The sequence below is a fragment of the Pseudorca crassidens genome, chromosome 19 (assembly GCF_039906515.1).
Source record: "Pseudorca crassidens isolate mPseCra1 chromosome 19, mPseCra1.hap1, whole genome shotgun sequence".
Lineage (NCBI taxonomy): Eukaryota > Metazoa > Chordata > Mammalia > Artiodactyla > Delphinidae > Pseudorca > Pseudorca crassidens.
Window position 1 is genome coordinate 5,670,342 of NC_090314.1, and position 16,086 is coordinate 5,686,427.

The window sequence follows — 16,086 nt, forward strand, 5'->3', positions numbered from 1 at the left end:
TACACATAGTGACAGTTTTTTTTTTTGTGATGAGAACTTTCAAGATTTACTCTCTCAGCAACTTTCAAACATACAATACAGTATTGTTGGCTTGTTTTTCTGTTCTTGCATCAAAACCGCCTTTTTAAAAAAGATAGATTTTATAGAGCAGTTTTAGATTCACAGCAAAATTGAGAGGAAGGTGCAAAGGTTTCCCATATACCCTTTGCCCCATTCTCAAGATACCCCATCAGAGTAGTACATTCGTTACATTTGATGAACCTTCACTGACACATCATAATCACCTAAAGTCCATAATATACCTTAGGGTTCATGCCTGGTGGTGTACATTCTGTGAATTTGGACAAATATATAGTGACGTGTATTCATCATTATAGTATCATACAGAGTATTTTCATTGCCCTAAAAATCCTCTATGCTCTGCCTATTCATGCTTCCTCCTAACCCCTGACAACCATAGATCTTTTTACTGGCTCCATAATTTTCCCTTTTCCAAAATGTCATATAGTTGGAATTATACAATACGTAGCTTTTTCAGATTGGCTTCTTTCACTTAGTCATATGCATTTAAGGCTCCTCTGGGTCCTTTCATAGCTTGATAACTCATTTCTTCCTTATGCTGAATAATATTCCACTTTCCGGATGGACCACAGTTTATTTATTCATTCATCTACTGAAGGACATCTTGGTTGCTTCTAAGTTTTGGCTGTTATGAGTAAAGCTGCTATAAATATCCATCTACAAGTTTTTAGTGTGGACATAAGTTTTCAGATTCTTAGGGTAAATATCAAGGAGAACAATTGCTAGATTACTTGGTAAAGTATGTTTAATTTTGTAAGAAATCTCCAACTGTCTTCCAATGTGGCCGCATCATTTTGCTTTTCTACCAACAATCAATGAGAGTTCCTGTTCCTTCACATCCTCACCAGCATTTGGTGTTGTCAGTGTGCTGGATTTTGGCCATTCAGATAGGTGTGTAGTGGTGTCTTGTTATTTTTTTTGCATTTCCCTGATGACCTGAGACGTGGAGTATCTTTTGGGGATGTCTTCTTTGGTGAGATGTCTGTTAAAATCTTTGGCCCATTAAAAAAAATTGAAGTATATTTGATTTACAATATTGTGTTAGTTTCAGGTGTACAGTAAAGCTGAAATACATACATATATATATATTTCAGATTATTTTCCATTATAGGTTATTACAAGATATTGAATATAGTTCCCTGTGCTATACAGTAAATCCTTATTGTATATGTAGTTTATGTATAGTACTTTGAATCTGTTAGCCCCATCCTCCTAATTTATCCCTCCCACCCTCCCTTTACCCTTTGGTAACCATAAGTTTGTTTTCTATGTCTGTGTGTCTGTTTCTGTTTTGTATGTAGATTCATTTTTATTATTTTTTAGAGTCCACATGTAAGTGATATCATATAATATTTGTCTTTCTCCATCTGACTTACTTCACTAAGTATATTCTCTAGGTCCATCCATGTTGCTGCAAATGGCAATATTTTGTTCTTTCTCATGGTTGAGAAATAGTCCATTGTATATATATATATATATATATACCACATCATCTTAAGCCAGTTATCTGTTGATGGGCACTTAGGTTGTTTCCATGACTTGGCAATTGTAAATAGTGTTGCTATGAACATTGGGGTGCATGTATCTTTTCGAATTAGAGTTTTCATTTTTTCCAGATATATGCCCAGGAACGGGATTGTTGGATCATATGGTAGCTCTATTTTTAGCTTTTTAAAAGGAACTTCCATACTGTTTTCTACAGTGGCTGCACTGTGGAAAAGTGCAGTGTAGGCAGGTTCCCTGTCCTCCACACCCTCTCCAGCATTTATTACTTGTAGACTTTTTGATGATGGCCATTCTGACTGGTGTGAGGTGATACCTGATTGTGGTTTTGCTTTGCATTTCTCTAATAACTAGCGATGTTGAGCATCTTTTCATGTGCCTGTTGGCCATTTGTATGTCTTCTTTGGAGAAATGTCTATTTAGCTCTTCTGCCCAGTTTTTGTTTTGTTTGTTTATTTTCTTTTTGTTGAGTTCTGAGAGTTCTTTGTGTGTTTTGGATAATAGTCCTTTATCACGTGTCTTTTGCAAATATTTTCTTCCAGTCTGTGCCTTGTCTTCTCATTTTCTTGACATTATCTTTTGCAGAGTAGCTATTTTAAATTTTAATGGAGTCCAGTCTATCAATTCTTTCTTTCATGGGTCATGCCTTTGGTGTTGTATCTAAAAGTCATTGCCATACCCAAGGTCATAGTTTTCTTCTATGTTATCATCTAAGAATATTATAGTTTTGTGTTTTATGTTTAAGTCCGTGATCCATTTTGAGTTAAATTTTGTGAAGGATGTAAGGTCTGTGGCTAAATTCTTTTTTCTTCTTCTTTTTTTTTTTCATGTGGACGTCCAGTTGTTCCAGAACCATTTGTTGGATAGACTCTCTTTGCTCCATTGTATTACCTTTGCAATCAGTTGACTGTACTTACATGGGTCTGTTTCTGGGTTCTCTGTTCTGTTCCATTGATCTATTTGTCTATTCTTTCACCAATACCACACTGTCTTAAGTACTATAGCTTTGTAGTGAGTCTTGAAGTCAGGTAGTGTCAGTTCTCCAACATTATTCCCCTCTTTCAATATTGTTTTGGCAATTCTGGGTCTCATGCTTCTTCCTATAAACTTTAGAATGAGTTTCCAATATCCGCAAAATAACTTGCTAGGATTCTGATTGGGACTACCCTGTTTTGTTTTGTTTTAAAGATTTTTTTAAGTTGTTGTTGTTATTTTTGATGTTTTCATATGTGATGGTGGGGCAAGTTTTACATTTCACTTTCCTTTTTTTTATATAACTTAGCTATGGTATATATTTTTTGAGTTTTTAGGGTAAGTTTACCGACTTGAAAAATCTAACTAGACTTTCAATTGGAGTTGCATTGAATTTATAAACAATTTGGGCAACACATTCATTTCTTTGTTCTTTCTTAGAACTTAAAACTTTTTCTTTATAAAAGTCTTGTGTAGTCTTATTTAATACTTGTAAACTATATAATTTTGTTGCTATTTTGAGTGGTATCTTATTTTCATTTATATTTTAAAGTTGGTTATTGCTGGTATTGAGAAATGGTATTGATTTTTATAGGTGGATCTTGTATCCAGCAACCTTGCTAACCTCTCTTGCTAACCTCAAAGTATGTATGTTGGTTTGGTTTTTCCATGTAGATGATCTCATCAACTGGAAATAATGGCAATATATTATCTTCTTTTCTGAAACTTACACTTTTTTCTTTTTCTTTCATTCTAACTTTGCCTTGGCCTTACAGTTAAGCAGTAGCTGTGAAAGCCATCTTTATCTCTTTCCCCTTTTTGAAGGGAGTACATCTGTTTTTTCTCCATTAAGCATAATGTTTGCCGTTATGACTTTCTTTTATAAGTTTGCTAAGGCAAGGAAGTCCCTTCCATTCCTATTTTTCTGAAAGTGTTTCTCAAATATCAATACCTTTTCTGCATGAATTACGAAGACAACCTGGACATGTGGTTGGCCATGTTGCTAGAAACAGAAGTTCAAAACATGCTTTTTGGGACTTCCCTGGTGGCACAGTGGTTAAGAATCCGCCTGCCAATGCAGGGGACATAGGTTCGAGCCCTGGTCCATGAAGATCGCAAATGCCGCAGAGCAACTAAGCCTGTGCGCCACAACTACTGAGCCTGCGTTCTACAGCCCATGAGCCACAACTGCTGAGCCCACGTGCCACAACTACTGAAGCCCGCAGGCCTAGAGCCCGTACTCTGCAACAAGAGAAGCCACTGCAATGAGAAGCCTGCGCACCACAACGAAGAGTAGCCCCTGCTCGCCACAACTAGAGAAAGCCTACGTGCAGCAACGAAGACCCAACACAGCCAAAAAGAAATTTAAAAAAAAATGCTTTTTTTTCAGACCAGTGGGACATTGTTGAACGCACTGTGGGTGCGGAGCAGGCTCTGACGAGCAGGTAAAGCCATAGGACCTTTAGGAATATTAGAAGGAAAAGCCTAACAAATCTAAAGAAAAACAGAACCAAAAAAACCATTTACTAATCATTTATTATGTGCCAAGTCTCATAATAACTATGAGGTAAGTACCATTATTATCCCCAATTTACAGATGACGAAACTGAGGTACAGAGTGATTCAGTAACTTATTCGAGATCACACAGCTAGTAAGTGATGGACCTGGGATTGGACCTCAGGCAGCCTGGCTCCGGAGCCCACCATCTTGACATTATATTGATACTTTGTACTGTCATAAAGGCATTTGGCTGAAGTGGAAGTTAGTATTAATGATAGTTGAGAGACCTCAGGCAGGTTTGCGTATTAAAAAACAGTGTGACTCTGGGAATTACCTTTCGGTCCAGGGATTAGGACTCTGTGCTTTCACTGCCAAGGGCACCGGTTCAGTCCCTGGTCAGGGAACTAAGAACCCACAAGCTGCGTGGCCAAAAAACAGACAAAAACAAACAAACAAAAAAACAGTGTGACTCATACACGTTCCCACGTTATCTCTTAGATATGCTTTAGAAATGCACATAAAATATTCTAGTGGCTCTGGGTCAATTGTTGTGTTGTTCTTGTTTGAAGGTCAGCTCTACCACTGAATCAGTGCCACGGATTCTGAGCCTGGTGACCATTCTAGGGACCCTTCCACCTAATACAAGCTAACAGTTATCAATTATTTTCTACTCACTGCTCATTGTTCTAGTGTTACATGCATTATTGCAGAGTTTCTCAACCTCAGAAGCATTGACATTTGGGGCTGGAAAACTCTCCCTGTGGGGGGTCATCCTGTGAATTGTAGTATGTTTAGCAGCGTCCTTGGACCTTGCATGCTAGATACCAATAGCACCTCCCTACCAACTTGTGACAACCAAAAATGCCTGCAGACATTGTCACAGGGGATGGAAATCACCCCTGGGGGTATAAATCACCCCGGTTGACAGTCACTATGTTAGTGTATTTAATTCTTCCCAAAAACCCTGTGAGGTAACTACTATTATTATCATCTCCATTTTATCAATGGGGAAATGAAGCTTACTCAGAAATTAAGTAACCTTCCCAAAGTTACAGCTAATAGGCCCTGCAACTGGGATTCAGATCCAGGCCTTGGTCATAAAACTCTGCTGCCTTCCAACTCCCTATTGAACTCTATACCGTCTGATCCCTTGGGCCCTCAGAAAATCTCAAAAACTTATTATTATTATTTTTTTTGGCCTGATTCCTGCAGATACTGGGATCTGAAGAGTGGGGCTTGCAAACGCATCTTCAATGGCCACCAGGGGACTATCAGTTGCATGGATGTGTGGAAGAACAAGCTCGCATCTGGAGCAAGAGATTGCCAGGTAAAAGGTGAGAAAGAAACACCTCCACCTCTCTAAGAAGTTTCCCCAAACCCATGGGTTGCCAAAGGACTTGTTTTGCTCATTTCTATGGGCGGTCGTTTATCCTTTCAACCGTCCATGTATCCATTGACCCATTCACTGAACAACTATTGATTGAATGCCAGGTGCTGTGCTAGACGGTAAGGAAAAAAGCGCTTATGATATGGCCCTTCCGACGTGGCTTTTTATTTCCCCAAGAGTCTCATGGTCTTCTAATGGACACGCGCTTAGAAATATATGATGGGGGATTCTAGTAAATACGGGAATGATAACAGTTGCCGTTCATTGAGTACTAACCTTGAGACAGGCACTGTGATAGGTGCTTTGCATACATGATCTTATTTAACTCTCACAAGAATCCTGTGGGTGGACTGTAATTTTAAATTACAATCCATTTTAAAAAGAAGAGAATAGAAAGAGGGAGAGAGAAAAAAAAGAATCCTATGGGATGGATGCAGATAAGGAATCCACAACTCAGAAAAACAACTTGCCCCAAATCAAAGCTACTAAGTAGTCGGGTGGGGATTTGAACCCAGGGCTGTCTGGCTCTAAAACGTGTGCTCCAATGAGCTTGTGGGGTACTAAGGGACCGTAGATATAAGGGTAAAAGGGAAAGCACTGCAGGCAGGGTGCTTTTTGAGTGTGATCTTGAGGAGTAGTTCTACACGCAGAGGGAGAGTGTAGAGCATTCCAAGCAGAAGGAACACCTCAGGCAAATCACAGAATATTGAAAAAAATGAAGAATTTGGGGAATTTCCCTTTGCTCTGTACAGCTGGGCTGCAGCGTGTGGTGTTGGAGATCAGGCGGATACGTTTGTCTGGGGCCAGATAGTCAAGGGCCTTCTGCGTCGTGGTTGGAAATTGAACTTTATTCTATAAGACGTGGGGGCCGGTAGATGCGTTTTAAGCTGAGGATTGATATGATGAAATGTGTATTCGAGAAAGATTGATCTGGTGATATCGTGGAAGAAGGATTTGGAGAGGTGGTGACTCCGGGGGACAGGGGGCAAGTTAAGGGACTTACTCAGTCTAGAGAACCTGTGATGTCTTCAGAATATCCGAGAACAGGCAAGTGTGAAGACAACAGATGGATGCGAGTTTACACGAGATGGTACAAAGAGAAGGGAGACTTCTAGAAGGAGAACTGGCGGGACTTCAACACTAGCTGGAGATGAAAAGGGCGAGAGGAGGGCAAAGGGTGAGGCCAGACTTTATAACGCAGGCCTCTGGGTATCTGGAAGTACGGCTGATGGAAACGGGGCTTCAGAGGAAGAGTTGGGTGGGGGAGGGAAGCAGGAGGGGGTGAAGGCTTCCATTTTGGACACGTTGAGTGTGGCAGGCAGGAGGATGGCCGACCAGAGATGGTCACGTTCTAATCCCAGACACCGGCGTCTGTGTCATCTTGTGCCTCGCATGGCAGAAGGGACTTTGCAGAGGTACTGAAGTTAAGGACCTTAAAATGGGGAGACGCTCCCGGGTTGTTGGTGTGGGCCCATGGGTGATCACGTGGATCTATAAAAACAGACATTTTCTTACCTGTGATCAAAGGGAGTCATGACTATGAAGAGTGGTCAGAGAGATACAGTGTTTCTGGCTTTGGAGATGGAGGAAGGGGGTCGTGAGCCACGGAATGTGGGTGACTCCTAGAAGGTGGAAAAGGCAAGGAAATGGGTTCCTTCCCGCCCACCCCCCAGAGCCTCCATACACGCACACAGCCCTATTGACGTCTTGATTTTAGCCTTGCGAAGTCGTGCCGAACGTCTGTAAGATAATCCATTTGTTGTTTTCAGACACGAAGCAGGTGGTAATCTGTTACAACAGCAATGGGAAGCTAACACGTTGAGCGTGGGATTACCGCGGACATCCGGGGGAGGGCAGCAGGAGGTGGATGCAGCCCCAGATGGGTCAGTTTGGTGGTTACCAAGTAACAGTGAAAGGGGGAAGCCCCGGATGTGGGTGGGATTTCCTTCGCAGAGCAGGAGGAAAGAGTGAAAGAGAAGACAAGCCAGGGCCTCAGGAACCCACAGCATGTTAGGTGTGGGCGGAGGAAAGTGACGGGAAAGGGACAGTGGGCTGGTGGGACACACACGGATGCTCAGAGCTGCCTGGGAAGCCTTACTCCCTACCTCTTTGCCCTCCCCAACTGACTGAGCGTCTCATTGCCGTGATTGCTTTGAGGGGTGGAGCAGAAAGGATGAAGGATGAGGCTCTGAAGATGGAAGGGTGGATGTGACCTCCCACTCACCTGAGAGAGCCCTGTGGGCCGCCAGCAGGGCTATAGGGCAAGGGGAGTTAGGCCCTCACCTCTGGTGCAAAATTTAAGGGGATAGAAAAAAAAACTCAGTGATCAAGATGGTTATTTTAATGCAATACTTTAAAAGTCAAAATTAACGTGCAAAATACACAATGAAAAAAGTATCCGAAGGTCTCTCACTCCACCCTAATCCTGGCCCCAGCTACCAGCCAGCCTGCTTGGGCTCTTCCCACCTTCCTGGGTTACCAAAATAGAACAAAAAGGAGACAATTAGAGACCTGAAGGGTACCCCCCCTGCCCACACTTTAAAAATTCTTTAAGTCAGGACACCTTACCAATAACTCCTTTAATTCATCTTTCAATTTTCCCACTCCTCATTTGATAAAAGGGCCAATATATATTTAAAAACAAGTGTAGAGAAGTGTATTCACATAGTTCTGGTTAGTGGTTAGGAGCGTGGCCTGTGGACCCAGACGCCCTGGGTTTGAATCGCAGCTCAATCTGCTCACCGCCTGTGTGACCTTGAGCAGGTTACAGAACCTCTCTGGGCCTCAGTTTCCCCACCCGTACAGTGAGGCATAGTAATCGCTCTGCCTTGTGAAGATGAGTTAATGCCTGTCAGGCACTTTGAGTGGCGTCTGGCTCACAGCCAGCGCAGCGTGGATGCCAGCTATGGTTACTCTCCGGTCCTAGCGTACGCGTTCTGTTACCCGAGGAGGAAGGTTCTTCGGGGGCTTTAACGCCCTCACCCCCCTGAAATCGTGGTGCCTGCTTTCAGCTTCTTCCTTTAAGCTCGGCTCTCCCACCCACCCAGGGACACAGACCCACCCAACACTTACAGTGTGGGGTACAGTGGCTCTGACGCCGTCTGTGTAGCAGCAGCAGTAGACCTGCCCTGAGCTGTGACAGTCTCGCAAAAGTAAAATCAATCCAAAAGTCAGATTCAGAACTATTTTAAAATGTAAATGAGGAAAAACAGCTTTCTTTCCTTTGGGGGATAGAAGGTGGGGGTCAGGAGGACAGCATCCGGGAGGAACGAGGACATGAACATCTGCCACGATTTTCCTGAAATCCACTCCATAGGAAGCATTTTTCAGGCTTATTAGAGCTGAGGAGGCTTATCAGAGATGAGCTGTCCACCTCTCGGACCCCGAGGCTAAGTTCCAGGGTCAGAGCCAAGGTCCATGCGCTGCTGGCTCTCCTAAGGGCTGTGTTCAGGGAGCGCTGGGTTGCAGGTACTTGGAGTGTGGGTCAGCCTCTGGAGCTGCCGGGCCAGGTGAAGCCTTGCAGGGTCTGACACAATGGGCTCGGCTGGTCTTAGCTTCTGCGATGGGGTGTGGAGCCCCACTGCCACCCTCTCCGTGCACCTACCCCTCTCTCTCCCTCCCTTTCAGAGTGGGATATAGAGACAGGAAAGTGCCTGAAGACCTTTAAACACAAAAACCCCATCCTGGCCACCAGGATCAATGACACGTACATCGTGAGCAGCTGTGAGAAAGGGCTGGTCAAAGTGTGGCACGTCATCACAGCCCAGCTGGTAAAGGTGAGGGGTGGGGACGGGGGGGTCGGGGCACTGGGGGTGAGGGGCTGGAGGACACTGGCAGTCCCCCTCCAGGTAGCTCCCCAGACTGCCCTGGAGCAGTTGAGTGGCAGTCACCTAAAGAGGGTGGTCCTGAAAAGGGGGAGGGGAAGGCCCCCCAAGAATGGGCCATTCTGAGCCAGTAGAAGGTCAAGGCCCGCGTGAGCCGCCTCGTCATGGGTGGCTGGCGGCGGCGGAGGCTGCATTCTGACTCCGCATGGTACGTGGGCTCGGGGTCTTTTAACAGCAGCACGAGTAAAGTGCCTTCTCCTCTTCTGGAACATTCCAGCCTGATTCTGGTGTGGGGTATAGGAATGAACAAAGCCACAACTGTTTTCCTCCTTCCTCTCAGGAGAAGAGAACATTGGCTGTCTAGAAAGTGATTGTTCACACACAAAAAGTGTTCTCGCTGGATTGGAAGCCCCCTGGCCCTGGTGGGCGGTGGGGAGATGTCATTTGTGCCGGGACACAGGATCACAGTGAGAATGTGAATGCCTGACCTGGCTGGCAGGCTCTTGCCACCAGCGGTGTCGTCACTGTGGTCTGCCCAGCAGTTGCAGGCACAGAGAAGCCCAGCTGCCTCTGGGTCCTGGCAAGGAGCTGGGGACGGAACACCTGAGCCTTGCCCTTCTGGCAGCAGAGGAAGATGAATCGTGGCCCTCTCTGGCACTCTAGAAAGGTGGGGCCTGCCCCGCCGCAGACCCGCCAGGAGCAAGGCCTCGCCCTGCTCACCTTCCTCCTTAACTCGGGAGAGAGCTCCGGAGAGCGGGGGGCATGGAGTCCGCTGGCCTCATCAGAGCCAAGGCGCGGTCAGCTCAGATAAATGCTAAGTGGTGGTGGCCACGGATTGGTGGAGCGTGGCTTTGGGATTCATCTCGAGAAGCCTCCAGCTCTGGCCTTTGAGGAGTCACAGTCTGAGTTGAAGACGGACTGAAAACAGAGGCATCTTTTCTTGCAGACACTCAACGGCCATGAGGGAGCTGTGAAGTGTCTGTGCTTCGACCAGTGGCATCTCCTGTCGGGAAGCGCCGATGGCCTGGTGATGGCCTGGAGCATGGTGGGAAAGTACGAGCGGTGCCTCATGGCCTTCAAGCATCCAAAGTAGGTACCAAGGAAACCGGGACCCAGCTCCTGCCCCGCTGTTTCCTGCCAGAGCCCAGACTTCGCTCTTTGGCAGATCGGTCCCCTCTGCTGACCACCTGTTGCCTCTGCTCCTCGTCCGTCTCTGCTCCCTCTTCTTCTGCGTGTCGTCCACTATGACCACCCCCTCTCCTGTCCTCCCTTATTTCTCTTAAGAAATAATACTAAATGTGGATTTTGAGAGGTTATTGGAACTTTACACTTACGGCACATGGGATAAATTTGTATCTGTTACCTACCAAACGTAGGAATATTGGCAGAACGGTCCCCCAAATAATGCCAGCCCCACTAAGCTTAAAATCTTGGAATTGCGTGTTCACAAAAGCTTAAAATTATCCAAGTGCCAAAGGTTTAAAAATAACCAAGGGCTTAAAGAAGGAGCTCCCTTAAAGCCTGCGGGCTTGATTCTATTCCAGGACAGCAAATGGATTTCATTGTACACTTCCAATCCCAGTTTAGTGATGGTGGCTGCTTGGAGCCAGTTAAGAAGTACTCTGAGGTCACATCTAAGCTTATTTGAAAGGGGATTGTGGTCAGTTAATGGTTCTGCCACAGTCATGGGTTTTACAGGCTGCTCTATGCCACTTCTGTACTTCATGAATAATGCTTCTTCCCCTGAGTGCATTATAAGAAATACCAGGAAACTAAGTGCTGTCCCAATCGATTGAAAGAGTAAATGGGCCTTCCAGGAGGATCTATCACGGGATAGTTATTTAGTGAAATATGGCCCTATATTTCCTTGTACCCTCACAGGAACCTCTTGAACAGGCAGACTGGCTTTGTGGGCGGTGGAGGGGGATATGGGCGTTTATGTGTATGTTCTCTCTCTGGCGTGTATGACTGCATTGTTGACAGGTGGGTGTCAGGAAAGGCCAGTGTTCAGTGATTTACCCAACCCTTGGGTGATTATCAGTAAGCTTCTCAGCATATCATCTGGACTGTCAAAACTTGACCTCAAGGAGGGACTCAAACTTTGTGATGTCACCTGAAAATTGTAACCCTGCGTTTTTAAAACCTTCCAAGCATGATTCAGTAAGATTTAGTTTACTTATTGGAAAATAATTGTTCCCAGCAAACTCAGCAGTATGTTCAACATTTCATCAATCTATGAGCCTCCCACTCTTCCTCAGCTATGAGACCTTCTTAGACCATTCCCACTTCCGTCGAATGACAGCCCAACATACCATTCACATTGGCTCTTGATGCCTTGCACAGTTACAGCAAATCCATAGACAGTTATAGCACACCTGGAGGACATTGTCAATGTTCTCATTTTTAGGGCCCTTTCTCCCACTCATCTGTAGTAGTGCTGTGTATATGTAAGTGCTTAGTAAGTATTTCCAACTGATTGATAATGAGGACTAATTTGACAGATTGCCTTCCTGGAGGGTTCTAATGATGCACTGATACCCATCTTTAGAATATGACATGGATGAAAAAACATATATTTGCTCTCTGTCCTTCATGGAAGACGGACCAGAGAAAGAGGGCTCCTTTCTGTTCTCTTGGTCCAACATTTTTTTTTATCCAAAATTAAGATTCTGTATACAGTGTAGGAGAGAATGGTTATGAGGAATGAAATTAGAGGATGCAAAGTAGGGCTGACAAAAATGATGATCCTTAGAAAAGCTTCGGTACCCTGGAGTGTCTTTTTTTTAAAAAACCCTTATTCTTTAATGTCTTTTCCATAGCTAGTATTGTACCAATATATTTTTTTGCAATTTTAAAATTAAGATATAATTCACATTACATAAAACTTACCATTTTGTAGCATACAATTCAGTGGTTTTTAGTATATCCATAATGTTGTGCAACCATTACCACTATCTAATTACAGAATATTTCCATTAGTCAGTAGTAATGTCCTCTGTTTCATTTCTGATTTTAGTAATTTGACTTTTATTTCTTATTTTATTGGTCAGTCTAAGCAAAGATTTGACAATTTCTAGCTAAAGGTTTGTTGATCTTTTCAAAGAACAAACTTTTCATTTTATTAATTTTCTCTATTGTTTTTCAATTCTCTTTTCATTGATTTCTGCTCTATATTTTCCTTCCTTCTGCTTGCTTTGGGTTTAGTTTGACCCTTTTTTTTAGTTTCTTAAGGTGAAAGGTTAGGTTATTGATTGGAGAAATGTGAGTATTTACTGCTATAAATTTCCCTCTGAACACTGCTATAGGCTGCATCCCATAAGTTTTGATATGTCGTGTTTTTATTTTAATTTATCTCAAAGTATTTTCTAATTTCCTTTCTAAATTCTTCTTTCCCCCAGTGGTTATTTAAGAGCATGTTGTTTAATTTCCATACATATTTATGAATTCCCCAAATTTCCTTCTGTTACTCATTTCTAATTTAATTTCATTGCAGTTGGAGAACATACTTTATATAATTTCCATCTTTCAAAATTTACTGACACATTTTATGGCCTAATGTATGGTCCACCCTGGAGAATGCTTCATGTGCACTGGTATGAATGTGTATGCTGTTGTTGGTGGAATGCTCAGTATATGTGTGTTAGGTCTACATGTAGTTTATAATGTTGTTTATGGCTTGTGTTTTCTTGCTGATTTTCTGTTCTTTCCATTTTTTAAAGTGTTGCATTGAAGTCTCCATCTACGATGATTGAGTTTTCTATTTCTCCCTTTAATTCTGTGAGTTTTGCATAGCATATTTTGGGGCTCTTAGGTGAAGATGCATTTATAATTGTTATATCTGCTTGGTAAGTTCACCCTTTTATCATTATATAATGTTCTTTTTTGGTCTCCATTAGCAATTTTGTCTAAAAGTCTATTTTGTATGATATTAGTGTAGCTACTCTGGAGCTTCTTTGGTATGGAGTATCTTTTTCCATTCTTTCACCTTTATTTGTGTCTTTGAATCTACAATTGAGTCTCTTGTAGACAGCATATCGTTGGATCATGTTTTTAATCCTTTTTCCAATGTCTGCCTTTTAATTGAAGAGTTAGCCCATTTACATTAAGTATAGAATGGACTTAACTATACCATTTTGCTATTTTCTATATAATCTTTTGTATTTTTTTGTTTCTCAAGTCTTCTATTATGGTCTTTTTGGATATTAAGTGAATATTTGGATATTTTCTAGTGTGCCATTTTAATTCCCTTGTCATTTTTTTTCTTCTATATTTTTTAATTATTTTCTTAGTCGTTGCCCAGGGGATTACAATGAATGTCTTCATTTATCTAGTTCACATTAATATCAACTTAATTTCAATAGTATACAAAAACTGCTCCTATACAACTCCTTTTCCCCCCTCTTTTATACTCTTTTTGTAAACAAATTAAATCTTTATATCCTATGTGTCCATTATCATAGACTTATAATTATTGTTTTATGCAGTTGTCTTTTAAATGAGATGAAAAAAAGAGTTATAAATTAAAAAATACATTTATGCTCTGTTTTAGATTTTCCTAGGTAGTTGTATTGATAGTTACCTTTACTGATGCTCTTTATTTCTTCATGTGGATTTGAATTACTATCTAGTGTCCTTTCAGTTCAACCTGAAGGACTCCATGTACCATTTCTTATTAGGTAGGTCTGCTAGTGATGAACTTTCAGTTTTTGTTTATTTCGGAATTTCTTAATTTCTCCATTTTTAAATTTTTTTTTTTAATTAATTAAGTTGTTTATTTATGGCTGTGTTGGGTCTTCGTTTCTGTGCGAAGGCTTTCTCTAGTTGCAGCGAGCGGGGTCCACTCTTCATCGCGGTGCACGGGCCTCTCACTATCGCGGCCTCTCCTGTTGCGGAGCACAGGCTCCAGATGCGCAGGCTCAGTAATTGTGGCTCACGGGACTAGTTGTTCCGCGGCACGTGAGACCTTCCCAGACCAGGGCTCGAACCTGTGTCCCCTGCATTGGCAGGCAGATTCTCAACCACTGCGCCACCAGGGAAGTCCAATTTCTCCATTTTTGAGAATGGTTTTGATGGATATAGAATACTGGGTTTACAGTTATTTTTTTACCCTTTCAGCACTTTGAGTAGGTCATTCTATTGCCTTCTAGCTTCCATGGTTTCTGATGAGAAGTCAGTTATTAATGTTATTGAGGATCCTTTTTATGTTATGAGCTGCCCTTCTCTTACTGCTTACAGTTTGATTATAATATGTCTAGGTGTGGATCTTTTTGAGTCTATCCTAGTTAGAGTTGAGGTTCTGGAATGTGTAGATTAATGTTTTTCATCATGTTTGGAAAGTTTTTGGCCATTATTCAAATATTCTTTCTGCTCCTTTCTCTCCTCTTTTTCTGGGAATCCTGTTATGCTTATGTTGATGTTTGATGATGTCACACAGACTTCGGAGGTTCTGTTCATTTTTCTTCATTCTCCTTTCTTTCTGTTCTTTAGACTATATAGTCTCAATTGACCTCTCTTCAAATGCTTTCCTTCTTCTGCCTGCTTGAATCTTCTGTTCAGCCCCTCTAGTGAATTTTCATTTCAGTTAGTATAGTTTTTCAACTCCAGAATTTCTGTTTGGATTCTTTTATAATTTCTAATTCTTTATTGATATTCTTTATTTGGTGAGACACCATTCTTATACTTTCCTTTAGTTTTGTGGGCATGGTTTTCCTTAGCTCTTTGAACACATTTAAAATAGATGATTTAAAGTCTTTGTCTAGAAAGTGCAACCATTGGGCTTCCTTATGCACAGTTTTTATCGATTACTTTTTTCCCTGTTTATGGGCCATACCCTCTAGTGTCTTTTTATACTTTACAACTTTTTTGCTGAAAGCTGTACATTCTGAATATTTTAATATGACAACTCGGGAAATCAAATTCTCCCCCATGCCCAGGGTTTCTTTCTTTCTTTTTATTTTTCTAGTTGTTTGTTGTAGTTTTTATTGTTTGTTTGTTTAGTGAGTCTGTATTCTTTGTCTTGTTTGGCCACTGAAGTCTCTTTTATTACCTTGGTGGTGTGCCCATGACTGGAAAGAGATTTATTGGAACACCTGGAAACAAAATACCCCCCATTCTTTGCCAAGGGGCTCTGTGTGCCTGTTGAGGGAAGCCTTCAACACTCAGCCAGACAGTTTACAACTCTGCCTTAGCCCTCATTTCCTGCTTGTGCAGACCATCAAGGTCATTCAAGAGTGAGAGCTTAGGGCTTTTTCAAGTCTCCCCCAAGCATGTGCACAGCCCTGGGCGTGTATGTGGCCAGATAGAGTCCCAGAAATACATCTGAGCTTTTCACAGCCCTTACAGACATTTCATTCCCCAGTTTTCCCTCCAAAGCTTCTTGGTTAGTGTATTGTTTGCCCCAGCAGATATCTATTGCCTTAGGCAACCATGACTAAAATATTTGCCTATGTTTTAGACAAAACATTCCCCCCACCCCTGCCCTCCCCAGGTAGTAGTTTTAGCACTGGGTAAGTTCCTGGTAAGATGAAATAATGACAAGTTTTTTGAGCCAGTCTCCCAGGAAGCCACCAGACAGGGCAGATAATTCATTGTGAATGAGGTCTGTTCTGTTTCCTCCAGTACCAGGAATGCAGGCTGTTATTGACATTTTCATGGCTGCCACTGGGCTGGGGAGTTGGGATTGGACTAGGGTAAGTTAACATGCCACAAAGACCACTGTTCCTACTGAGACTAAGATCATTTTCTTGTCTAAGTGCTCCCTGGGTTGCTGCAAGCCTTTGGTTATTTTCCAGAGTGCCAAATAGTTGATTCTGACAGTT

General features: G+C 42.5%; 1 protein-coding gene across 1 annotated transcript in view; it reads left to right on the plus strand.

The window, feature by feature from the left end:
- LOC137212554 (F-box/WD repeat-containing protein 10-like) overlaps positions 1 to 16,086 on the plus strand; it is a 61,087-nt gene that overhangs the window by 36,961 nt on the left and 8,040 nt on the right. The window contains exons 14-16 of the mRNA XM_067716046.1: positions 5,270 to 5,391; positions 9,072 to 9,220; positions 10,215 to 10,357. Coding sequence (XP_067572147.1) covers positions 5,270 to 5,391; positions 9,072 to 9,220; positions 10,215 to 10,357 — 414 coding nt within the window. The remainder of the gene's footprint in view (positions 1 to 5,269; positions 5,392 to 9,071; positions 9,221 to 10,214; positions 10,358 to 16,086) is intronic.